Raw genomic sequence first — 27245 nt, 5'->3', positions numbered from 1 at the left:
TATATAAAGGTAGAGTAAGAAACAATCTGTGCTCTTAAGAGTTTTCAGTCTAAATAAGATTTTGAGAGAGATATGTGACTCCACTGATCTAATTGTTCTTTTTTTGGAAGAGATTGAAGGGGAAACTGCTGATAGAAAAGATTCTGAGATGAGAGATCTTATAGATGCACTTACTGCCAAATTTTCAGTATTTGAAGTTTGTATACAAAGATGTACAATTATATGCCTGTACTTGCCTCTTTTTTAAATTGAGCATGTGAGTGTACAGATCTGCTCTGAGGTAATCAGTTGTAGTAATTTTGCACTCAAATTTACACATGCAATTGTACATGCATCTCACAAACCAGACCTCTATTGCTTTAAATATTACCCTTAATGTCTGGAAGAAAAGTTTAGTTTTGAATGATTTTTTCCTTTATTTTTTTTAAATGATCTAGATAGTCACAGCCTTAGTAAGTGCTATTCTATTTTTGTGAATTTGTCCAGATTACTTAATTTTACTTGTTGGAGTGCTATTGCATTTAGACCTCTTGCTGTTATGAAACTCCTCCTCCCTTATGTAAGAGTACCAAGTTATCTGGGAAACGCAGCACTGTGTGACCACTTTGTGTTCAGGCTGCAGCTGTCAGGATTTATTAATGCCTTTTGGTGGGGAATTGTTCGCAGTATGTAACAGACTTGAGTGCTTTTCTATCTGGGACTATTTGAGCTAATTGAAAGGGAAAGTCCAGCAGATAAACCTTTCTGTATCTCCTTTATTTGAAGGCCAGGAGAATAGATTCAGGTATGTTGATGGATACAATGTAATATAGCTTTTACACACTGGACACCATAGAAATTCTTCATGCCTGAATTTTCATAATTCATTCTAATTAATCTGAATTACTTTGTGTTATTTAATATAAGCAGTGTAAGTTACTGATTGAACTGTTTAGTACTGGAGTACTTTTAGTTAATCATAGCACTGGAGTGCAAAATCCAGTAAGCAGGCTATGAATTAACATTCAAAATCTAACAGGATGTTTTCTAGTTTAGTAGACATAAGTGTATTGTGGACATGGCCTTAAGAAGAAAATACGCATGGGTGATATAAAAAGAAATGTTTTCCCAGCTTAAAGTGGCTGTGTGGTAAAACAATATTGTCTGTCATGCAGAGTGCCTCATTAATTTCTCCTCCAATATAAAGAAAAACAATGCATTCTACATCAATATGAACTCACTTTTTAAAACTATATTTTTATTTTTCATGCAGCTCTTAACTGTGTATTCCTCATTGTTTGCCTTGTCTGTTTTTTCCTAAGCAGAATTTTGGTTTCCAGCACAAAATTTTCTTTCTCTCTCTGACGCACATGCACACACACACACACACACTATCTATCTCTATATATATATATATATATATATATAAAAATATTCCATTTGATATTTTAATGAATATATTTTCTGTCCAGTATTGTATCACATAAAATGGACGTGACACCATCGCAGTGTAATCATCTGATATCTGCTGTATTAACAAGGAATCTGGAACACAAAGAAGGTAATTTATTTTAATTATCTGCTTCATTTTCCTGTATGCTTGAGATTGAGGAGGAAGAAAATGTGGTGTTCTGTGAGGTATTTTCATACTCATTTCACATAAGGAACTGTGTTAACATTTATATAAAAATGCATTTATTGCAGTTTTATAGCCCAAATTCATAATATTATGCCATGCCAGCTCACCCCAACCCTAGCAGTTTCTTACCAGAGTGCACAGTAGTGTGTATGGCAGGTTGCTCATTTCTGGTTCCAGTGAATTAAGCTGTTGCCATAGATCAGGATATTAATGTAGAGTTTCTATGTGGGGTATCAATTAGTCAAAATGAATTACTTATAAGCTCAATTTTGGTTTGGACTGCCTCCAACTTAATCCTGAGAAATCATCACATAAAGCTGGTAACAGGGTCAGGTTTGCTCCTACAAAATTTGTGACTGCGGGCCCTCTGATTTGTAAAGACCCTTAACCTTTAAGGCTAATCTCAGATTTTAGGTTTTAAATTAAAAAAACCCTGTAAAATAGTGGCTGGGATGGGAGTTTTCAAAATGTTAACTTATATCTAGGACTGGACATTTGTCATAATGAATGGTCAGCATTCACTTCTTGAGCAACTATTCAGTATTCATGTTTTTCTATTGCACATTGTTCAGACCCTGCTTTAAAGGCAGTTAACATCCTCATATGCTTTTTCAATTGTATTAGTCACTACAGTATATGCATGCTTCACAAACATCAGCATGTATTTTCATAACACTTCCCCTGTGAGGTCAGGGAGTGGTGGTATCCAAAAATTGAGGCACAGAGAGATTGAAGTCAAAAGTATCCATTTATTTTGGATGCCCAATTTGAGATGCTTAGGAACTGTGAAAAATCAGGTCCTGCCATTATATAGCACTTTGAACGCATAAAGCTCAGTACCCGTTCATGTTAGTTGCTGCTATGAGTTTTCAGCACTTTTGCAAATCAAACTCTATGGTCTCAAGTTAAGTAACCAGAAAAAGGCACCCACAATTGTTCGAGGGCTTTTTCCATTCACCTCCTTCCCTGGTTCTTGTCATGCAGACAGAAAGTGGAAGATCAGAAGTCTGAAATGCAGGCATTACAATGCTTTGGGGATTAGTTTCAAGCAAGCATAAGACTTCCTCTACAGCAAGTCCAAATGAATTAAAACTCCTGGTAGAGATTGTATTTATTCAGGGAGCAATGTAACCTGTAAGTTTTTGCAGCTGCACTGGGCAGCATTTTCAAAACAAGATAGCATTTATTAGCTGGTATACAATCTTTTAAGACTCCTTAGATCAGCATGGAAAAGTCAAGCTTATGTCTGTGTTTATAGTGACAGGAAAAACTGGTCTATGTTTCCATGGCTTCCTGCAGTCCATCTCAGTCTCTTCTGGACCCCTGACCCTGGTATGTGTCTGCCTGGTGTCAGGTGACCACATTAAGAAGAACAGCACTCACAGACTCCTGTGTCTTTCTCCCCAGTTGCAGCCCTGTGTGTTCCATGCCTTCTCCTTCCCTGACTACCAGGCATTAAAAGACAATGTTTAGTCAGTGTTTGACTACCGGGTCTTTCTTTTTCTCTCCTGGATACTTCATTCATATGTGTTTAATTCATTAAGTTCTTGTTGGCACTCGAGCCCAACCCAGATAGACCTTCCGCCAACATAGGATGACCATATTTCCTCACGCTGAATATGGGACACCTCATAAAATTACTCCTATTCAAGCAAGTTCCATGGCGATCATCTATACAATACAAACGTTCAAATCAACATCCAGGTGACTGTTAAAAAGAAATACTGTGAAGTTGAGCATTTTTATTTTATTTACCTTCTTTAAGGCTTTAGGATTTCCACAGAGAAAGGTGAGACACACACCCCTACTCTGCCACATACACACATGCTACTCCCAAACATCTCTCTTACATGGAGATCAAGCAGCTGACTGACTGACCCAACCCTCCTTGCTCAGAACTCTTCACTCTCCATGCCTGGTTGGGCACCTGGGAAGGACCCTCCTCTTCCGATTCCTGGTGCCATGTCATGCCAAGGCAATGTGTGTGTGGGAAGTACAAAGAGTCACATGCCCCCTTATTTCTGCTAGAGTTCACACCTGAACATGACTTGACTTAGCAGCCTTTTGGCACTGCAGGAGGGAAGAGTCAGGAGCTCCTTCCAGTCGAGGGAGAGGAGGAGGGGAAGGGATGACATTACCCAGGTCTTTGCAGAGCTCATCTCTTCCTATTAATATCTTTGCAGGCATTAATAGCAGTAGTATTGGATTATCTGCAAGGCCTATAAAAGATTAAGCCAAAGAACATTAGTCAAATAGTCTCTATGTAAATTTATTCTCTGGAAAAATATTTTGTTTCATGTTCTTTGAAAGTAGCAAATTACTGTCAGGATGTGTTAAGTGAAGTGGAAGGATTTAGTGTTCTACAGCCTCTGCTAATCACTACTAGCTCATCTAACAATTGCTATATTGAATTAGTCTGCAAGGCGCTTCCTGACTACTCTTTCAAATCTTTCAAGGGCATGGTTAATGTTATGTTCTATTTAGGTTCTTATGCTATATTCGTCCCAGTAATATCATGTGAGCATAAACCAGCATAACTATCATTTGTCACATATTTTCTCTCCTATTCTTCACAGCGGCAGAGGGGTATGTGAAGGAGTGTTGTTGGTTGAGTTTTTTTTTTATTATAACGGAGCTGCTGGATGGGGAGTCTGGAATGGAGAGATTTAGAATTACTGAGACTGGGACCAGAAAGCTGAGGAGGGGAGTCTGAGACTGATTTAGGCACGGAGAATGTGATGGGAAGAGGAGCCAGTGTTGAGGTAGAAAGAGGACTGGTGGACAGACAGTTAGTGTGTAATTAGTTGTGTAACCACATCAAAATTTAGTTACACAGTTATTCTATAGTCCCTGTGGGTGGGCCGGGAGCCATGCATTCCCGGCCCCAATCCTGGGGAGCACTCTGTGTTTCTGCCTTTCTATCAGAAGCAGCAGCACAGAGGTCGAGGAGCAGGCGGATCCAGTGCTTGTGGGGAGCTGGCTTAAAGCTGGCTTCCCATGGCACTGGCTCCCACATCCTCCCCCCCCCCCCTTGCTGCCCTGATACAGAGGCAGTGTGTGTGGGGGGGGGGAGGGAAGGAGGTATGTGTGGTGTCGACAGGATTAACCAGTAAACCCTTATTGTTTACTTATGTAGTCATCCTCCATGTTGACATACTAGGCAGAAGAGGTCCAGTTTGAGGGGAATGGGCAGCAGACTGACCATTAAAGTACGCTTCCCTCAAGCACCTGGATTGGAACTCATATCCTAGCATTTTAGCATTCCTCTGCTGTTAGCCCTTATTTGGGTTCCTTGAGCATGTACATTATGATATGGTCTTTAATTACATGAACACATACTGATTTTTCCACAGGACCTCTGCTTTATTCTGTCTACAGTATATCCTTTTTTATGTGCAATGTACACATGTGCACACATGTTTGTATGTGTTTGTTAGAGAAGGCAGGTCAAAGAAATATGCCTTGCACTTAGAGCAGAAGGTGATAAAGTTTGTGCTGGCCCTTAGCTCCTGGGAGGGACTATATTCCACAGACTTCCATCTACGGCAGTTTTCTGTTGTACCTCAGGAATGAAGTTGTAGATTATGGTCCTCATCCTGGATCATTAGGCATTTTTAGATACTGTGGCCCCAGGCTGAGGAGCACCTTGAAGATAAGGAGTGAGACCTTTAATCTGATTCAGTGTTCTATAGAAAGTAAAGAGCAGAGGTCAGGTTTGATGAGTTCATGGTAGCCTGTGGTTCTGAAGAGATGAGCTGTGGCCTTCTGGATCCATTGGTGTTTCCTAAGTGCTGAGTGCTTCATGCTGCGGTCGAGCTGAAAGGTGACAAGGGCATGAATAACTGAAGAATTCCTTGTTTCTCAAGGACCCCTCAAACAAGGTAACGAGAAGCAGATAAAATGAAATAGGAACAAAGATTATTGGACTCTGGGCTCCAGTCCTGAAGCCTTTGCATGTGCAAGGAGTTCATTAGTGGTCATTCACATCAGGGATTTTTCACAAAAGTAAGGCTTGTAAGAGTAAGGCACAGTCAACCTGTGGAACTCCTTGTCACAGGATGTTGTGAAGACTAGGACTTTAACACGGTTCAAAAAAGAGCTAGATAAATTCATGGAGGTTAGATCCATCAATGGCTATTAGCCAGAATGGGTAGGAATGATATCTCTAGCCTCTGTTTGTTAGTCTGGAAATGGATGACAGGAAAGGAATCACGTGATGATTATTTGTTGTGTTCCCTCCCTCTTGGGCATCTGATATTGACCACAATCAGCAGACAGGATACTGGGCTAGATGGACCTTTGGCCTGAGCTAGTATGGCTGTTCTTATATTCTTAGATCATGCTAATAGCTCAGGGGACTTGTCAGTATTCTCAGGATTGGACCCTAATCTAGATCAAAATAGAGGCTCTAATTTTTATAGGCCAAAGAGATTCAGACTAACATCTGAAAGATGTGTATGCAAAATGAGCAATAGCTTCTGAGGTTTACCCTTAAGTGTTACTAAATATGACTATGTGTTCTCCCTACCCCTCCTTTATGAATTGGGAAAGTAACCTTTATTGGAAGTAAAAATAAAGAAGTTGTTACACAATTGCTTTAAGATGAAAGCACTATTGTCAGAACATTGTACTTTCATAGAATACTAAGACTGGAAGGGACCTTGAGAGATCATAGAGTCCAGTCCCTTGCCCTCATGGCAGGACCCACTACTGTCTAGACCATCCCTGATAGACATTTATCTAAGCTACTCTTAAATATCTCCAGAGATGGAGACTTTACAACCTCCCTAGGCAATTTATTCCAGTGTTTAACCACCTTGAGAGTTAAGAACTTTTTCCTAATGTCCAACCTAAACCTCCCTTGCTGCAGTTTAAGCCCATGGCTTCTTGTTCTATCCTCAGAGGTCAGGAAGAACAATTTTTCTCCCTCCTCCTTGTGACACCCTTTTAGATACCTGAAAACCGCTATCATGACCCCTCTCAATCTTCTCTTTTTCCAAACTAAACAAGCCCAATTTTTTCAGTCTTCCTTCATAGGTCATGTTCTCTAGACAATTAATCATTCTTGTTGATTTTCTCTGGACCTTCTCCAATTTCTCCACGTCTCTCTTGAAATGTGGTGCCCAGAACTGCTCACAATACTCCAACTGAGGCCTAATCAGCGCAGAATAGAGTGGAAGAATGACTTCTTGTGTCTTGCTCACAACACACCTATTAATGCATCCTAGAATCATGTTGGCTTTTTTTGCAACAGCGTCACACTGTTGATAAATATGTTGATTCATATTTAGCTTGTGGTCCACTATAACCCCTAAATCCCTTTCTGCTGTACTCCTTCTAGACAGTCGCTTCCCATTCTGTATGTGTGAAACTGGTTGTGTCTTCCTAAGTGGAGCACTTTGCATTTGTCCTTATTAAACTTCATTCTGTTTATCTCAGACCATTTCGAATTATGACTTTGCTAATGCAGTCCATTGATTTCAAAGTCACAAAATGCTATTTCAAATCAAAATTCTTCAGATAAGGCAAAACAAATACTACAAAATATTCCGCACATTTATATCTCTGCGTATGCAAAGTTGGAAGTTTTCTAGGAGCCCTGCTTTTGAGCTATCCAAACCCAAATTTGACTCCAGAAAAATACTTACTCCCACTCTGATAACTCAGAAATGAACATAAGAATTTATCAGAAACTTACCACATGTGTACATTGCTGCTTGGCTGTATTTCAGCATGATAAATCTCAGCTCCCAAAATAAGTTTATGAAAAGAAAATAGTAACATGAAATGAAAATTCCATCTCAGCCTCAGGTGTAACACTGCTTTTTTTGTGCCGTTACGCACCAGTACGACCTTCCGTCATCTTATTTTGGAAATACTCGCTTTTCTCCAGCAAAGCCCTCAGCCAGCCCTGGGAGCACTCGTGCCACACCGGACAGAAACCCACTGGCAATTAAAGGGGCTGTGGCCACATTTCGGCCCCGACCTCTGACCTTTTTTTTTTTTTTTGCTTGGCAACCCTAATACCAGCACCTTTTTTGTTTATAAAAAAAATCACTGAGCTAACATAAGAATGGCCCACTCCCTCAGACCAAAGGTCCTTCTAGACCAGTATCCTCTCTTTTGACAGTGGTCAATACCATGTATCCCAGAGGGAATGAACAGAACAGGCAACAATCACATGATTCATACCCTTTTGCTTATTCCCAGCCTTAACATCAAAGGCTAGGGACACTATCCCTGATTATCCTGACTAATAGCTATTGATGGAGCTATCCTTCATGAATTTATCTAAGGTTTTTGTTTTAACCTGTTAAAGTCTTGGTCTTATGCATACTCTGACAGGGAGTTCCACTGATTAACTGTGTGTGGCATGAAGAAATATTTCCTATTGTTTGTTTTAAATCTGCTGCCTATTAATTTCATGTGGTAACACCCTACCTGGTGGTATGCGAAGGAAATGTTTTCTTATTTATTTTCTGTATACTAGGGATGTTAAATAGCAGATAGTAAGCTAACCGAGTAGTTGATGGAATTTCCATCGGCTACTTGATTAATCAATAAGGGGGTTACCACATTTAAAAGGCAGAGCTGCAGTGATCTCAGAGCGGGCATAAACCGGGACAGCTGAGTTCCCGGCTCACATCAGGTACCAGATGCTGCAGCTCTGCTTTTTTAATGTAGTAAGAATGACCAGCCGCCAGGCATCTCTTACTACATTTAAAAAGCAGAGGCACTGGGTCTGGGACCTGATGCGAGCTGGAAGTGCTCAGTCCTGGTTCATGCCGGGTGCCCTGCTGCACATCTGCCTACCTGCAGAGATGGTGCTGGGGGGACCAGCTCCTACTCCCTCCGCTTGCTGCTAATACAGAGGTGGGAGAAGGGGTGGAAGCAACTAGTTGAGTAGCAACTTGACTACCCGATAAGCCTAGGTTTATCAAGTAGTCGACTTTGACTACTTGACTAGTCGCTGACATCCCTACTACATACCAGTCATGATTTTATACGTCTTTATCATATTCCCTCTTAGTTGTCTCTCTTCCACTCTGGTCTCCAAAGCTCATACATGGACTCTGAGGGCAAGGATTTACCTATCCATAGGGCAGGTAATCATACATGCTACATAGGGTGCAATAAACTAGATAGGCCCCATGCATGCTCTTTTTACGCCTGAACTACTTTCTTGATTGGATTTTTTTTAAAAAAATCCGGTGGTGTTGGATTTAATTTTACAGAAGTTTAAAGAATGTTAAGCGTATCTAGCCCCACTCACATGCCCCGTCACAATTACCTTGTAAAACACCCCTATTAGCTGCTCCTGTTTGCTATCTCCTCTGATAATCTGTGACCGGCTCTGTCCTTCGTGACTAACAAGAGTGGAAGCACATGATGCTCCAAACTTCTCTAAATTGTTGCTGCAGCACTGCTAGAGCATTGGTAGCATTCATTCTTCAGTAGTTTAAGGGCAATATTGACATCAGATTGAGTCAGAGAGAACCACAAAAGACATTAGCATGCTTAAAATATACAATGCAGTAAGTTTGTTAATAAGTAAGACTTAAATACAGCTAAAGAAGGATATTGTCTTCATCTGAAGTGTCTTTGGAAGCCTCCATTTTAGGACAATTTGAGATATTTAAAAATGAAGGGGCCTGATTTTCAGAGGGTGTATTCTCAGCACTTTTTGAAAATCAGGTAGGCCCATTTCAGATAGCTCTGACTGGGCACCCAAAATGAATAGTTGCTTTTAAAAATTTAGGCTCATCTAACAGGGCTTTTGTGGTATTTTTTAGAGCTCAACATGGCATTCAAAGTTGAATCAGAATGTTGAATTGGCTTGTTTCTAAATATAACGATTAGAAATTGTGGCTCTACCAAGAGTAGTGCTTGGAGGAACTACATGCAGTCCTAGAGCTGCGATACATGGCATTCAGATATTTACAAGTACAGGGCTTGAATAACTGTAGGTTAGAGAGTATGTAGCTTCTGTAGCAGGTTGAGTATGTTGTTGCAGAGCTGAACCTTGTCAGGTCATGTCCTACACTGCAAATAGGAAGGCTTGGGTTTCTGTTTTCATGTCAGCTGGAAGAGGGGCTATCCAGCTGGGAGAGTTAAGGTCACAGCACAAGATGATATGGCTTCAGAGGTAAATAAGATTGCTGTGTGCCACATCAGACTTAGAAAGTTTAATAAGGTTAGGTCAGGTCAATTCTTGGAAGGGGCTATCACTTTTTCCTGAGGAAGTGATTCAGGTTGCTCCGTAGTAGGTGGCACTTTTGCATCTGAGTAAGTGCTGTGGCTGTCCACCAGCAAAGTGTACAATGTGTGCTTGGCTGCTGCATGCGTGTCTTATTGATGATACAGAAAACTGCTATCTGATTGCTGATAATCATTGCAGATTCTGTATAGGAGGGGTACTTAATCCCATTGTCTTGGTCACATGCCAGCTTGGATACTTAACTTTTGCTTATTAACAGTCCTCGTGCTGTTTCAATGTAATTGTCTTCACTTCTTTTCCTCCACTTTGTGCTGTTGAATGATGCCACGTTCCTTTCCCAAAATTGCTGCTTTTCAATAGTAGGTGAAGTATCCTTGTCCTACGTCACAGAAGGGTATGAATTTTAATTAATATTCATAAAACACTTTATGATCTTCTGGATAAAAGCACTGTATAAGTGCAAAGTATTACTAACTGCTTATTGGGGGAGAATTCATTGATTGCAAGGAAAATTGGAGAGGGCACCTGATTATTACACCGCCTCTGCTGCTCCACTACAACAGGAAATTTTGATCAATCCTTGCAACAAATTATCTGGTGACAAGGGGATTCTTACTTAGCTCATAATTTGAGGAAAGAAAGTGCTGAATTCATCTTATCTCTTACATTAGGGTTGGACAATAAAAAAAAAAAAGGCAGCCCGGTGGGCTGCTGCCGCTATGTATACCTGCACCTCTGCAGGTGTCAGAGGATCACAGCTCTGATTGGCTGCAAGTGGCGGGAAGCATCGTGGGCTGAGACATAACTTCCTGCCACTCACATTGGCTATGAATGGCAATTTGTGGCCAATGAGAGTTGTGAACCTCTGGTATTTTCAGAGACAAGGGTTAGCATGGAGGTGGGAGCCCTCCTGAGACTAACTCTGTGGACCGGATCCAGCCAGCGGATCCAATTTCCCCATCCCTGTCTTACAGTATATCTGATACATGCTAGTAATTGAGGAATGGTATTTAACTCAGTTTTTAGGCTACTGCTTCATGATTTTAAATCAACAGATTATTGTTGTTTAAAGTGTATGGGATTTAGTGCAAATTGGATAGTTACTGGAATGTACCTACTTTTAAACAGGTTGTATACCGACCACTTCCAAACAAAGTATTCGGACTCAACATAGTTCTAATTTGCCCCACTCTAGGGATATAATTTATTAACGTATAGAACAAAAAATAAACTTCAGCACAAGTTTTCTTCTGAACTTTTTTTTCTATGTTTTTTACTACAGATCTCCTGTGTCTCTGCCCCTGGTTCTTTGTTCTTTAAAAGGAAACACAACCCCTTTTTTACTCCAGTTTTTGAGCTAATAAAAGTCACCTAATTTGATATTATAATGAAAGAGCTCTGCCCCCCTATGTAAGGTTTAAGAAATAAATGTATTACACTGTTATATAACTAACCCTCCAGTAGTTAACCAAGAAGCTCCAATCTTCCAGATGATTTAGCCTAAGAGCCCATTTTGAAACGTGTGTCCATAGTTTAGTGTAGAAAATGTTAACTCTTGTGCTTTTTATGGTGGTTATATTTATATCAGTTTTGCATGTTCTTCTTCAGGTGATGTCCCTGTGGGTGCTCAACTATAGGTAAAGGGTCTCCCTGCAGCTGCAGGATCGGAGACTTTTTGATGGCAGTTAACAGTTGGGCCACACATGCTCAGTGAACCTCTCATGTTGCTGGCGGTTTGACAGTTGAGCACGGCCCGACCTCCTCCCCTCAGTTCCTCATCTACTGCAGAGCAATTGGACTCTGAGTAGAGGGGAGGAAGGGACGATCGTGGAGCACCCACGAGGGGATACACCTCAAAGAACAGTGTTACTACACAAGGCGAGTAACTTCCTTTTCTTCTTCGGGTGATGTCCCAGTGGTGCTCCACTATAGGTGACTACAAAACAGTGCTCAGTGTGGCTGGTGGGACTTGGAGTCACTACTTTGTAACGGTAGATAGAACTGCCTTAGCCATTAATGTGTCAGCTGCCAGTTGGGGCATGATGGCATAATGTTTTGAAAATGTGTGGTATGATGACCATGTGGCTGCACAAGAAATGTCTTTGAGAGGCAGCCCCTTTAGGAATGCTGTGGATGTTGCCGTGGCTCCAGGGAGACCCTTCACTTACAGTGGAGCACCCCCGGGGACACACGCCTTGAAGAACAGTCATAACTGCACAAGGTGGGTAACTTCCTTTTATTGTGAGACGTCAGATGACACCATATATATAAATGTATCTATTAAAATGTATGCATGGTTGTGTTAGCTGTCCTAAATATTCTTCACACAGTAACAAGGAAGATATTTGGATGATCTAGCCAACTGGAAAGAATTTGTGTATAAAGGTAGAGTGGGTTGAATGGATATGCTTAACTGCCAACAGTCGTGCTTTCTTCTCTTAGCTATCATAATGTGTGTTGCTAAAGTCTTTTCTTCACATGCTCAGTGACAGATTGAAGTTGGTATTTTGACTTCTTTTGTAAATTGTCAAAGGGAATAGTATTCTTGGATCCCATAAAGAGCCTTGGAAATAAAACATGAAAAATACACAAATGCAAATATGAGAGTTAACAGCATAGTAGCATTAATTGAAAATACTTCCTATTTAATAACAAGGTTATATAGTTTATATATAATTTTATATAAGTGTGTGTATATTAAGATATTGCCACTTTTCTAATTGCTTTCTTTATATTTTCTGTGCCCATCTGCATCATCAATGAGAAGAAATGCATTATGATCTGCATAAATAGTTTTGAATTATATCTTAGGAGACTGTTGTTGGTAGTGGCTGTACTAGTAGCAGTAGTACCATCAAAAGTAGGGCCATATCATACAAGACAATTTATTGTAAAATACATTTCCACTCTCAGGCATAAGTCAGATTGGCAGCTAGAGAGCTGCCTGCCTGTATAAACCAGTAGCTTCCTGGTCAGTCAGTTCTGTGTGTCTTTCAGTTCTGTTGCAGTACTGTATAACTTGTATAATCTCTCATCATTTTATTTCCAGGTAAAAATGAAGACGAACAGACAGTTGCAGAAATCATGAGAAGGCGTTTTTCTCCTTCTGTTTTAACTAACAGATGTTGGGAAGGTTTTTACTTTGCTGGTCATGAGATAAAAATTACAGAAGGCACTGACTGTTATGGGGCATTCGTCTGGCCATCGGTACATTATTTATGAATTATTATCAGGTTTTATTCCTCTAAAACACTAGCCCTTTAAATTGCTTTGCATATTTGTTCAGCCCTACCCTATAAAACCAAGAGAAATGTTCTACATTTTCTTTGCCTCTGCTTTGCAACCCACAAATCTTCTATGTCAGAGCTGTGCAGGTGGGAGATGGCCATCCTTCCACACAATTAATCATGAACTTGCTGAGTGCACAGGGCTCCATAGTCCTTCAGTTGAAGAGCTAGATAAAGGAAAATGTATATAATTTTTCATTTTTTTGTGCTTTCAGCAACGTTTGGGTCAATGCTTCCCATTTCTTTTTTAACCTGCTACAAATAAAACAAAGGAAAGAACTATTTTGTTATATCCTGGACCTCTAAAAAGTAGCCTTCCTAAAAGTAATTTCTGTTGCAAGGAGACCAGAAGAAACCATTATATGTATTCTTTTTCATGGGGACCTGGAACTTTTCTACCCAAAGTTGTCATTTAACTTTTACCTAAACTTGGAAATAGTTCTGAATTTCTGCCCCTACCTTTTTTCAGATGATGAATGGAACTAGTGCTGCTTCTTCGAGTGATGTCCCCGTGGGTGCTCCATCGTAGGTGCTGGGCTTGCCCTGGCACTGCAGAACGGTGATTTTTCTAGTTCAGCACATGTGCCGTGGTGTCACGCAGCATTCGCGCTCTTTTGTGTGATTTAAAGGAACTGGCGGGGGCCAGACTGCACAATCGCCTCAGGCTGGAGACAGAGTGAACTGATCTCCTCAACTTCCCTCCTTTACCACCTCAATCATGAGACTGTTTTTGTTAATAGTTACTGTTCTTCATGGTTTTACTTCATTCCTCCTATTTTCAAAATAATAATAATAATAATCAAGGCTCGACAATTACTGTAATCTACTTCCCTGTGGTGAGTAGATTACAAGCCAGCACAGCCGCGCAGCACGGTCAGTGCATGCGCAGCGTACCGAACTGCACAGCTGGCGTGCCCTGATAATACTAATACCTCAAGGTTTTTTTCCTCTCCCGTTGTGCATAGTTATATAGAGATAGAGATATTTACTAGTTAAACTCCCCTTTGAAACCCTAAAACTTAAAAAAAACCAAAAAAACCCAAAAAACCCCACAAACTTGAAGATTGAAAATGCCATCCTCGCCTGGCTTTAAGAAGTGTGACACTTGCCACAAGACAATGCCCACCTCTTATAGGCATTCCTCATGTATCCATTGCCTCAGGGAAGCTCATGTCCCACAAAAGTGCCCACATTGCACAAACTGACCATAAGGGCCCAACGGGACAGGGAGATGAGGCTGTGGATGATTTTGTTTGATAAAGCCCTCCAGCTGACGGGCTCAGAGTTGGCCTCCTCAGGCCAGCCTCTGAAACCTAGGACTTCATCTCCTACAAATGTTTCATCCAAAATATCTCAGGCATCACCTGCCAGGTCTCTACTGGCCATCTCACACAGCAGAGTTAGTACAGGAGATAAGCCCAGTACTTCAGGCACTGTGAAACAGCGTCTAAAGACTCCTGCGGCACCGAAAACCAAAAGACCAGCAGAAGCGGCACTGACAGCAGCACCGAAGGTTTCCTTGGCACCACCCGCTATTAAACCTCCAGCACCAAAGGATTCTTCCATGCTGAGGTCATCATCGGCACTGGCAGCAGCAACTTTGGCACCGGTGCCTACTACAGTTTCAGGGCGGGGGTCAGCACCGATATCTACAGTACTGGCACCAACGGCACCGACTCCACATATAAGCATCAAACCACATGTCCCGGCACCGAGTACTCCTCCTCCGCAGAGTTGCTCTCGTTCATTAGTATTTTCACCGGCATCGTCCCCTTCCCCACCGGCATCACGCTTCTCAACATCTTACAGTGGGGGACGCTGCTGAACACCGTATTCTCCACACCAGAGTCTGCCCTCTCCATTCCTAGCAGCCCACAGGGACCATCGTCACTACCATCAACAATACTTCTCCATATCTCTGGCTTCCTCTAGAGTGTCGTACATCCATTCCTGCTCTCTGTGTTCTCACATAAGGCATTGGGAACATGGCCAAACTACTTACTCTGACAGGCACTCACCACTTGACAGACTTTACCACCGTGATGACCGTTACCATCATTACTCACCCAACAGATACTCCTACCACCATAGGTCCAGATCTCATGGAAGATCATACCTTGGCTATACATCTCCCAGACACTCCCCAATTCTAGCCCCTCCCACCCCAACAGGACAGCCTGCATCTCTACAACAACTTCTATCGGAACCAGATGATATGCATCATTCCATCACCAAGGAGCACCCACCGGAAGTGTCCCCCACTAACCATTCTTCTTCTCCAGTTGAAGCTGTCATCCCTCGAGATGTTTCTCGGCCTGATGACCTTCGGCAATTCCAAGAGCTCTTCAAATGGGTATCAGTAAGCCATGAGATACAGTTGGATGACACAAAAGAGGACATCGCTGTCTTAAAAATCTCCAGCCCCAACACAGATCGAGAATAGCTATACCCTTAGATGATTCCATACTGGAGGTCGCTGAAGAAATCTGGCATACCCTGGCCTCTGGACCACCTACCAGCAAGAAAGCTTATCAGGAAGTATTTTGTACCTCCTAAAGGCATGGAGTTCCTCTTTACCCATCCCCCAACCCAACTCTTTAGTGGTGGATGCAGCCCATCAAAGGTCTAAAATGCCGCAATACAAACACGTCTCTTCCGACAAAGACACAAAAACTCGATTTTATTGGGCAGAAAAGTTTACACTTCCACAATGCTCATGCTCGGAATATCTAATTACACCACACATCTTTCTAAGCACATTTTTGATACTTTCACAAAGCTGATGCTACTGCTGGACCATCTACTGGAGTCAAAAAGACCCATATTAAGATCAGTTGTGCAGGAGGGCTACACCTCAATGAGAACAGCTCTCCAGATAGCCATGGAAGTGGCAGATACAGCGGCCCGGTCCACGGCTATGGCAATAGTCATGAGACAAGCATCCTACCTTCAGTCAGCAGGAGTCCCAAAAGACCTACAAAATAAAGTAGAAGACTTGCCGTTCAACAAAGACAAATTATTCTCCAAAAAGACAGACAGTGTGTTACATTCATCTAAAGACTCATGCACAACCCTCCAGACGTTGGGTATGTATGCTCCGCCATATAGGCGATGCCGTTATGCTGCCTACCAATGGCGTTACGATTACCTATATATCAGGCAGCAATGGCAGCATGGATCCTCAATCAGCAACGTCCGCGCCAAAGACCTCAGAGGCATCAAAACCTGGGCAACCGTATGCAGACCCCGCTGAACAATAAACAGCAGGTTTGATGTCTTGGCCAGGGGTATGCAGACAGTCTCCTACGATGACAGCAGTCACCACACGCACACTTCCGTCAAGGAGGAGTAATCATATTTCCTTACCTTGACAACTGCCTGCTGAAGGGTCACTCACGTACTGAAGTGCTCAATATGGTCCACTCCACTATGAGAACCTTCTATATCCTCGGACTCCTTATCAGTGACCAAAAGTCCACTTTTTACCCTACTCAAGAGCTGGAATTCATCAGTCCCTGCTAGATGCGAACACTGCCAGAGCATATCTACCCTTCCAGAAGTTCCAAGCCATTTAAGACTTGATACAAATCATTCAAGGCAGTCTGACCGTTCAGATAATCATTTGTTTAATGCTCATGGGTCACATGGCTGCCACAACTGACATGGTACACTTCGCCAGACTACACTTTCGCAGTCTTCAGTATTGGCTAGCACTGGTATATAATCACACGAAACATGATCTATACAGATCAGTGACCCCTCTGCAATTGGTCCTCCAGTCGCTCCACTGGTGGACGAACAGCACAAAACTTCTTGCCGGCGTGCCCTTCCACCACCACCAACCCTCGCACCACATCACTCCTGAGGCCTCCCTTCTAGGGTGGGGAGCACATATGGGCATCATATCCCCCCAGGGCTAATGGTCGCCATCAGAGACATGGCTCCATATAAATCTTCTGGAACTTGGGGCAATCTTCAACACCTGCAGATACTTCCACGACCACATCCGCAATACCATAGTGAGAATCCTCACAGACAATGTCACAGCAATGTATTATGTAAACCATCAAGGTGGCGCTCAATCCTGCTCCCTGTGTGTGGAGGCAATCCAGTTTTGGAACTGGTGCATTCACCACAGCATTACACCTATGGCATCTTACTTATCTGGCACCACAGACATTGCGGCGAATTTTCTCAGCAGGCACTTCGCTCCAGATCACGAGTGGGAGTTACACGATGGAGTCCTCCACATTCTCTTCCAATGCTGGGGCACACCCTCAATAGATCTTTTTGCCACTTGTCACAACAAGAAATGTCAAGACTACTGCTCCAGAGCCGGACTTGGCCCCGGCTCCCTAGGCGATGCATTTTTCTTCAATTGGAACGGACCTCTATGCCTTTCTACCTACAGTTCTCATTCCCAAAGTTCTGCAGGAGGTCAAAATGGACAGTGCCATGGTCATACTGATAGCGCCAGCATGGACGTGTCAGCACTGGTTTCCTTTCCTCTGACGCATGTCACTATGCAGACCGTATCCACTTCCAGCCCTCCCGAACCTTCTCACCCAGAACCAAGGGTTATTACGACACCCCCAGATACATGCCTTGAAGCTCGCCACATGGTTCCTAGCTGGCTGAATCTTTCAGATTCCCTTTGCTCTACACAAGTCAGAGAAATACTAATTCACAGCAGAAGACAAACAACCAGAACCACATACCTCTCCAAATGGCACAGGTTCATTTCCTGGTGCTCCACACAGCAACTGCTCCCTCAGTCGACTCCACTTCACATTATTCTCGACTACTTGCTACACCTAAAACACACAGGGCTGATGTTAGCTTCTCTCAGAGTTCATCTAGCGTCCATTTTCTGCTTTCAGACAACCGATTGAAGGCACCTCCCTGTTAGCCCACCCAACTACCAAGAGATTCATGAAGGGCCTTATGAACCTAAGCCCTCCTCACAATCCCGTTTCTCCAGTGTGGAACTTAGATGTCGTACTTGGAGCTCTAACTACTTTACCATTCGAACTGTTGGCAACTATACCACTTCAGATGTTAACTATGAAGGTGGTTTTCCTTCTTGCCATTATTTCGGCACACAGAGTTGGTGAGTTATCGGCACTTATGGCAACATCCCCATATACCATTTTCAATACCGATGGGGTAGTCCTAAGGCTTCACCCAGCATTTATCCCTAAAGTTTCTTCGACCTTTCACGTCAATGAACCAATTGTCCTTACATCTTTTTACTCAAAACCTCATGCTTCGTTGTGTGATGCGTCCCTTTATACACTTGATATTTGCAGAGCCCTTGCACTTTATATAGAATGCAGGAGACCCTTCAGAAAAACTGACCGGCTGATTGTGTCTCTGGCCGAGAGATCAAAAAGACAGCCAATATTATCGCAGCGCATCTCAAAACTCATAACCATGTGCATAACTGAAGCCTACGCATCCAGGCTTATACCGCTTCTGACACAACCTTGAGCCCATTTCATGAGAGCAATGGCAGCTTCAACAGCCTTCTCAAGGGTGTTTCCCTTAAAGACATCTGCAGAGCAGACACCTGGTCTTCGCATGACACTTTTGTAAAACATTACGCAGTACAGCAGAGGGGGCTCTTAGATACCATGGTGGCATCAGCAGTGCTCTCTTCAGCAGACAAATAGGGTCTCCGTATCCCACCTTCTTGCTTAGTGGAGTACTGCTGCTGCTACGGTGGAGCACCCACGGGGACATCACTCGAAGAAGAAAGCGAAGTTACTCATCTTGGTGCAGTAACTGTCATTCTTCGAGATGTGTCCCCCCCATGGGTGCTCCACTACCCACCCTCCTCCTCGCTTCGGAGTCTTTCTTTCTTTATGACTTCCAGATTCCAAGGCGGTCTCAAGGAACTGGCGGGGGCCGGACCGTGCAATCACATAAAAGAGCACGAACGCCGTGAGACACCACCGCGCATGCGTAGTCCGGCCGAGTACTGCTACTAGAAAAATCTCCATTCTCCCGCGCCTACGGTGGAGCAGCCATGGGGGGACACATCTCAAACGACAGTTACTGCACCAAAGTGAGTAACTTTGCTTTTCTGCTTCAGTCGTGAAACTAAAATATCATTTAGAATGCTTCAGGTCGCTGTGGTTTACTGGAAGCTGTTTTATGGAGAAAAGTTAGGGGATGTAGAAGTTTAAGAAGTTACTTGATTAATTAAAGTTAGGGGGAGAGGGATAGCTCAGTGGTTTGAGCATTGGCCTGCTAAACCCAGGGTTGTAAGTTCAGTCCTTGAGGAGGCCAATTAGGGATCTGGGACAAAATCTGTCAGGGATGGTACTTGGTCCTGCTGTGAAGGCCAGGGACTGGACTTGATGACCTTTCAAGGTTCCTTCCAATTCTAGGAGATAGGCATCTCCATTAATTAATTAATCTGTAAGTGCATACATGGAGAGAAGATTGTAAAGAGTTTCTTAACCTAAGCTGTAACAAGAGCTAATAGCTGAAGCTAGACATTTTGAAAGTGGGAGAGAGGGGCAGATTTTTAACTGTAATTATCTATTAAAGCTGCTTAGCAGGAGATGTATTGGTTTCTCTGTTATTTGAAGTCTTTAAATCAAAATGAGATGCCTTTCTAAACTATGCACTCTAAATCATCCAGAAGTTATTGGATTTCAGTCAGGAATTACTGGTTACATCTATCTATCATCACCTAATAAACCATCTTGTTAGTCTTTAAAGTGCTACATAGTCCTGTTTTTTGGTTACATCTTTGGTTTGTGTTCTGCTGGAAGCCACACTAGATGATCACAACAGTTCCTTCTGGCTTTAAAATCCATGAATCTGTATCTAGGGTTTTTTTGTTGTGGTATATTTCTGCAGTTTATATAGCTCAAAGGTGATTGAGAACCTTGGTTCCTTCAGGAGAGGAATTGTATTTAGATGCATATATTATTCAGTGCCAAAGCATGACATAAGATCTTAACAAATAATATTTAGTAATAGCTTCCCCCAGCCTGCTTGGAGAGCGGGAAACTACTCTGGAATGCATATAGATCATGCTTGTGTTAATCTGTGTGTGTCCAGGGCACTTTACAAATGAAATCTCTTCCTCCTCCCCCACTGTAGACTAGGATGAAAATTAATACAATAAACAGCAACACAACTAGATATTGCGAGAAAATCTTTTCAGTAAGGGTGCCAGAACAACTGTTGAAGGGTCTTAGGAACACACATGGGAACCAGACCCCCAAACCGTTAAAGGATGTTTATGGTCCAACTGAAACTCAGAGACATGGACATTCAGAATCACTGCTTCTTGCTCCTCCACTGGGGTTGAAGTATATCTCTTGGCAGTCATTTCTGGGTTGGTTCCTCTGGTTCTGACCGCAAATCTCCCCACATGTGTGTGTGGTGCATACAGGGTCACATGCCCACTAGATGGGCCATGCACTCCTCCCCCTAGATTTTAATTGCTGAAGCCAAGTGCTCTCACGCTGGCCCCCTTTCCTGTCTCCCCTCCCCTGCAGGGCACTGGTTGCCTCTACTGTGTTAACCACAATGCTCCCATTATTCTCATTGTTTCTGTGAGAAAGTGATGGCCTTGTGTTTTGAGGCATAGGCACAGGAGTTAGGAAATACTGGTTGTGTTCCCAGCCTTATAAGCTTGTGCTGTAAGCTTGGGCAAATCACTTCAGCAATTTGTGCTTCAGGCTCATCATTCTCCCGTGTCTCTCACATGGAGAGGGGTGGAGAGAGGTTGGACAAAAATGCATGATGGTCGTGAAGTGTTTTGAGATTCTGGAATGGAAGGAGCTATTGAAGTGGTAGGTGGAATTATTCAGTGGTAGGTGGAATTATTCAGATGGCTGTGATTGGAAAGATAATGCAGTTCCTCAAATTAGGCAGCAGAAGGTGCTGTTGGAGGCAAGGTGCATAATCTCTCCATCAGATAATGGATAAAGGATGATCTGTTATTGTAAGAGAACTGAAATAAAACTCTGCCTTATTACTGTGCAGGTGGACCTAGATAGATGTGAAATAAATTAAATAAAATCTTGACTTTTTAAAAAAGCTGGGTGTTTTTGTAATTCAGATTCAGAAAGGTCAGCATTCATATAGTGATAGGTTTTGTGTGCGCACAGAGCGGGTTCTTTTTGTTCAATATGTTCTTATGTTTTTCTCTGCAGGCTCTTGTTCTATCTCACTTTTTGGAAACAAATGCTAAACAATACAGCCTGGTTGATAAAAGTGTAATTGAAATTGGGGCTGGGACAGGGCTGGTCTCCATAGTAGCCAGTTTACTTGGTAAGTATTTAGATTTGCTTTTCTGGGTTTGGAAATGTCGTTAAGATGAATATTGATGACTACTGGAGTGTATATTTGTTCAGTTCCTCTAAAATGTTGTAGAAAACCAAGGAAGAAACACTGAATTCTTTGGGATTTCCAGCTAACTTCAAAGCCAGTTCTGCTTTTATCCTCATAAAATTACTTGGGAGGCAGTAGTTTTGACCACCATTCAATATTAAACAGAGGACAAAAGTCAGATGTTGTGAGATCTAGGGGTCCTGTTAGACCAAGAGGTCAGATTCATGTAGAAGAGGCTAAATTCAGACACAACTTTTCACAAGAGCAGTTTATCTTATGATTATTAAGCAACCCCTTCCTGTTTTCTCAAGTCACTTTGAACACAGTGTATGCTTGAGTTTGCTGTCCCATCCGTTATCCATAAAGTCTTCTTGCCTGACAACCTGTTCTCTACCAACAGTAACTGGAATCGCTAACCACTGCATTGTAACTGAGGACACCATTTCGCCTGCAGTGTCTTTTATAAGAAGGAAAGAATTCAGGGGATTTTCAGATCCCGGGATGATTTTGCAGGGTTGGTAGTTAAAGTGCTCTCCCCCATCTCTTGACTAGTATACCAAGCAGATTTGATATAAAGGCCCCATTCTATTTTTGATCTTGCAGAACAGGCCCATATTTTAATTGTTTGTTTTTGCGTGGAAACACACTTGAAATGTATATTGTACTGCAACAGATTTCTTTGTAATTCTTGAACTATAGGTTAATATGTGGTGGTGGTTTTCTTGTTCCAGGTGCACATGTGACTGCCACAGATCTGCCTGAATTGCTAGGAAACCTTCAGTACAATGTTCTAAAAAATACTACAACGAAATGTAAGCATCAGCCCCAGATTAAAGAACTCTCATGGGGAGTTGATTTAGAGAAGAATTTCCCCAAGTCTTTGTGTCAGTTCAACTACATCATGGCTGCTGATGTGGTATACTACCATCCCTTCCTGGAAGAGCTCCTTCTTACCTTCAATCATTTGTGTCAGGACAACACTGTTATTCTCTGGGCCATGAGATTCAGGCTGGACAAAGATAATCAATTTATAGGCAGATTTCAGGAATTGTTTGACTTGGAGGTAATTTGCAATTTCCCCAGTTTAAACATAACGTTGTACAAGGCAATGAGAAGAGGCAAGAAGATGATGTGATGTCCCCTCTTGGGTACTAGAAAGTAAGTGTGTGTGTGGGCGGTTTTGAGTTTTTTTCACAGGTTTCATGATAATGCTTAATGATACCTGCAGTTCATGGTGGTGTTAGGATTAAACCAATGTGATATCTTTAATAAAGTGTAAAACCTCTTGTGTGCTTGTTGTGCAGTTGGATTTATTTTAGATCCAAGGGAAAACAGACACTCCAGGGCTACTTAACCACTTTCTTATTTATTGAAAGCTTTAAGCAGTTAATACAGTTGTTTAAGTTTTACAAGCCTTAAGAACAATTACTATACAATTTAAACCTTAAATATTATAAATTCTGAAGTAATTAATACAGTGCAAAGCAATGCAAAAGCAATTCTTACAAGATCTACTATATATAATAATAAAGCCTAACTCATTTACACTTCACCGGTATGCTACCTACAGTGCCAGGCAGGAGATTGTGGTTCTGTTTTCTTCCCACTCATTGGAACACAACGCACTGGGCTGTCGATGTGAAGGGCCTAATTACTTCTAGTTACATGGAGCAGGACGTGTGGGTCAATCCTACCCATTCCCTCCCATCAATTGTTCTTACTAAGCCCAATTTATAGCAAGGCGAGACTTGGTACATCTAATATTCACCAATTGATTATGTATTGTGTAGGATATGTAAAAAGCCCAGTGCCCGTATTTGGGGTACATCCTGCTACCCAGCATGTTACCTAAACTATGTGCGCTGTTGACAGTTCCATGGCTCCATCTATACTTTTTGCTTATCAGAAACAGAAGTACCAGTACAAGGCCACTTGTCCTGTGTTCTTGACATGGTCTCGCGTATCATGCTTAATCTGCATTGTTATGCAAAACAATTCCTGACTCTCTGGTCTTGCCTGTGTACTTATTTGCACACGAATTGAAACAGGCCAGAAATCCACACTTTGGACAAGGCAGACATCACCATTTATTGCCAAGGCAGGGTAGCCTCGGCTCCCCTACAATGCTTGCAATGACAACCTGAATTAACATTTTCATCTGGTGGTACATGTGAGGGGAACATACCTTTGGCATTTCCTGAACTGTAGGTACTAAATTGTGCAACACTAATGTTTTTCACAAGTTGTGTGGATCATACATCCAGAATTCTGTTGTATTGCTGCAAACAACTTTCTAGTGCAATTTATAATAGTGCCTGATAAGCTCAGCTGACTACACAAAACATAAGATTATAATAAAGCCTAGTTAAAATTAAAAGTTGTGCTATCAAATTACATTCCTGTATTTCTTCATTGTCACCTATTCTGTTCATAGTAATGTTGTTTTAATAGTTTACACAGGACAATAAACCATAGGCCAGAGTATAGGAATATATATTTTAGTGAATAGTTCCTTGACAATATTTCAGTGATATCTCAGATATGACCTCCGTACAGGCAATATCTTTCTTGAGATGTCAGGTCAGTGGATAGATGCCTCTGTTCCATTCAGATGAAAGTCTCTTTCCAGTACCACTCTTTGCATCCTTTTAAGTATGGTTGTTGTGAGCATCACAGCCTTGGGGCAGGTGGCTCTTTTCCCCCATATTGTAAATTTGAACAAATGGTCCTGCATAAGAATAGTGCTGCATTACTACCAATTTCTTTAAAACAAATTATTAAATCCTTGGAGCTTTTCCCTTCTCAAAATAGACCACTGTTCACCTATAACTTTGAGAACCCAACAATACTAACAATTGCTCTCAAGACAGTGTTTTGCATCCCTGTCTGATTGTGGTACCTTGAGACCAAAAATACTCTGTGTACTTAAGTATGGGCAGATAATAGTAAAACTGCATTAACATTTTTGGATAGTCCCATTGTGAAAGTCTTTATCCCTGTGTTCACCTTTTACAAAACTAGATTGCATTTTTTTAAAAGTATGCCTCTGAAGTATCATTTGAAAATTCATAATTTGCTGATCATTAATGTCCTGATTGCATACTATATTGCCACACCAATGTTAAGTTATAAGACTCTATTATATGACATTGAGAGATATTCTAAGTCTGTAAAAACAGGCACAAACCAGTTCCTCAAAGACAAAATTCAAACTGACACCTCAGGCGTTGTTAAAATCACATGGTCTATCATCTGGCTAAACTGCCATTCTTCAGTAGGAAAAGGTGTGAGAGAGAAATTTACATCTTAGCAAAGAAACATCTGGAGCTTCCTATTTCCACAGATCTTCTGAACCTTATCTGGAATTGATTAAAAAGAAAAATATAAGAAAGGGAAACACGCCCCCCTACCCCGCATATTCCCTTTTTCTCTGTCCATGACAACACCACCTGAAAAACAAGGAAAGTAACACTGAACTGTGAAGGGGGGAGGGGGGAAAGAAGGAGGAGGGTGTGCAGAGGAAGATTGTAGTCCTGGCCAAATGAAATCCAGGCAGTAAGACTACTCAAGCATGTGGTGAGAGAGACCTTTGCTTTGAATTCATTTAGCTTGTCAAGTTAGATTTTATCTTTTTTCTTCTTGTAATCCGTTTTCACTCCTATGCCTAGCCACTTGTAATCACTTAAAATCCATCTCCCTGTAGCTAATAAACATACATTTTTTATCTAAACCAGTGTGCCTGGAGTGTTTGGGAAGCTCCATCTGAGATTATAAGATATGTGCACAACACTTCCTATTAATGGAAATTATAGACTTTATATGAGCTTGTGCTGTCCATGAATATGCCAGACTGTACAAGGCACACACTTCTAGAATGAAGTCTTGGACTGGGAGTTTGCTGGTGTTAGCCTGCAGTTCAATTCATAGATAGCTGGCTATAGCATTCGTACAGTATAGCTGAGAGTGATTTGCATGCTCGAGGCTGTGATTGAGCAGATCAAAGAGTTGTTACTCTTATGGCAAAGCACCCTAGATTGGCAAATTGAGGGGACCCAGCTCTCTATCAGTCAAGATTATACCCTGGGCAATTTTATTGTTTAAACTATAGTAGAGTTTGGTATTTCAACTTTGCTTGAAACAGATCAAATAACTTTGTTTTAGGGAGACTTGTATGGATGGTTCTTTGAATGCTAGGAAATTTCCTGATTCATTAAGTAAGTTTCTAGCAGATGTACATGGCATTGCTCAGGTTTTTAACTGAAGTAATTTTTTTTCGGAAAAATAAATGAAAAATGTACATGCATTATTCCAGTTGTTGAATTTTTTGAAAATGAAGGCTGGAGTGAGAGTTCGGGATGAGAAGGGGTAGTGGGTGGGTGGCTTAGGGCAGAAGGTTGCGAGATTCAAGGCAGGTGGGAGGTGCCGGAGTCAGGATGGGGCTGGGAAGTGGGAAGGGGTCTTACTGGGGCCGCTTGTGACAGTGAAGATGCAACTCCAATAGAGATTCCTCCCAGGGGACCAGGGCAGTGCTCCCCTGCAAGTGGGAGTTACTCCCCTAAATTACTCCCTGGGGTCTGCGGGCTGTCTGGGGGGGTGGTCAAGGCTCTGGGGGCTGCCCGCTCCTAACCCTAACCCTCCTCACCTCAAATTACTCCCTGTGGCCTGCAGGCTGTCTGGGGGCTGCCCCTGGCCTCCAGTACCCCCCAATGGCCTATAGGCTGTTGGGGGAGGAGGAGGTTCCTGGGGCTGCCCCCAGTCTCCTGCAGTGCCTCCCCCATGAACCGCAGGCTGTTGAGGTGTGATCAAGGCTCTAGAGGCTGCCCTCTCCAGCAGTCCCCCCTGAGCCTTCAGGTTGTCTGGTGGGAGGAAGACAGACTCTGGGGGCTGCCCCCTCCTCCAGCAGCCTTCCCTGTGGCCTGAAGGCTCTCTATGGGGGGAGCAGGCTCTGGTAGCTGTCCCCTCCTGCAGCATCCCTCCTGCAGGCTCTCCACGGGCAGGATGGGGGGAACAGGCTCCAGGTTTGGGACAGGGGAGCTTCTTACCTGGTCTGGAGGCAGGAAAGATGGCAGAGCCCCAGACCTGCTGGCCACCTCTTGGTGCTGCAGCTGCCCCCAGGAGCCACTCCCAGTATCACATCGCTCCTCTCTGTGCCCTTTCCTTTGTGTTTCTTCTCTCTGCTCCCTCCCTTTCCATTTTATGGAAACATTCCCATTCCTGGCACTTCCCATCTTCTAGGCACAACTGAGCCCTAACAAACTAAAGTTAGGGTAAAAGGAAGCTGCATACCAAATTTGGTGGTCCTAGCTCTTATGGTTTAAGAGGAGTTCTTGAACAAACAGACTCAGAGATGCACAGATGGATGCACTCCTAAATACATAGATGTAGGGATTTTCAGGTCAATTCCAGCCTAACAAAGCAGAAAGGCAAACTCAGCTGCTTGGGCTAGAGTCCATGCATGAAATCACTGTAATTTAGAAAAGTTTTCTTAAGGATTATAAAGTGGGGCCTTGATGGCTATCACAGCATGTGTGTAAACTGTAGCACTTGTTTATGCTGCTTTACAAAATGCATTCATCCTCATGACTCCTGGGTCAAACTGGAAAAAAAAAAGGCCGAAAAATTAAGCAACTTGTCTAACACCAGTGGGTGAGAAAACCCATATTAGAATGTAAGTATCCCTTGCTCAGTCCTGCCCTTGGTATACTGGCTATCTCAGACAACTGAGCTTTCATTCTCTCAGTGGTTAGGGAGCACAGGGGCTCTTGGC

At 42.5% G+C, this 27245-nt stretch overlaps 1 protein-coding gene across 1 annotated transcript; it reads left to right on the top strand.

Moving 5' to 3' along the window:
* The first annotated feature begins 506 nt into the window (after positions 1-506).
* On the top strand, positions 507-25540 carry LOC102445348 (protein-lysine methyltransferase METTL21E-like). The gene is made up of 5 exons (XM_006131033.4): positions 507-784; positions 1452-1540; positions 12886-13043; positions 21301-21418; positions 22210-25540. The coding sequence occupies exons 2-5, from the start codon at positions 1468-1470 to the stop codon at positions 22611-22613; spliced, it is 753 nt and encodes a 250-aa protein (XP_006131095.2). The 5' UTR covers positions 507-784; positions 1452-1467; the 3' UTR covers positions 22614-25540.
* The last annotated feature ends 1705 nt before the right edge of the window (positions 25541-27245 follow it).

Source organism: Pelodiscus sinensis, chromosome 1 (assembly GCF_049634645.1).
Source record: "Pelodiscus sinensis isolate JC-2024 chromosome 1, ASM4963464v1, whole genome shotgun sequence".
In the NCBI taxonomy this organism is placed as follows: domain Eukaryota; kingdom Metazoa; phylum Chordata; order Testudines; family Trionychidae; genus Pelodiscus; species Pelodiscus sinensis.
Note: the sequence above shows the minus strand (reverse complement) of the source record. Positions and strands in the feature narration are given on the sequence as shown.

Coding starts and splice junctions, on each gene's coding strand:
- LOC102445348 (XM_006131033.4), top strand. CDS start 1,468: ATGGACGTGACACCATCGCAGTGTAATCATCTGATATCTGCTGTATTA. Junction 13,044..21,300: donor GGGCATTCGTCTGGCCATCG/GTACATTATTTA, acceptor TTTTCTCTGCAG/GCTCTTGTTCTATCTCACTT. Junction 21,419..22,209: donor CATAGTAGCCAGTTTACTTG/GTAAGTATTTAG, acceptor TTCTTGTTCCAG/GTGCACATGTGACTGCCACA.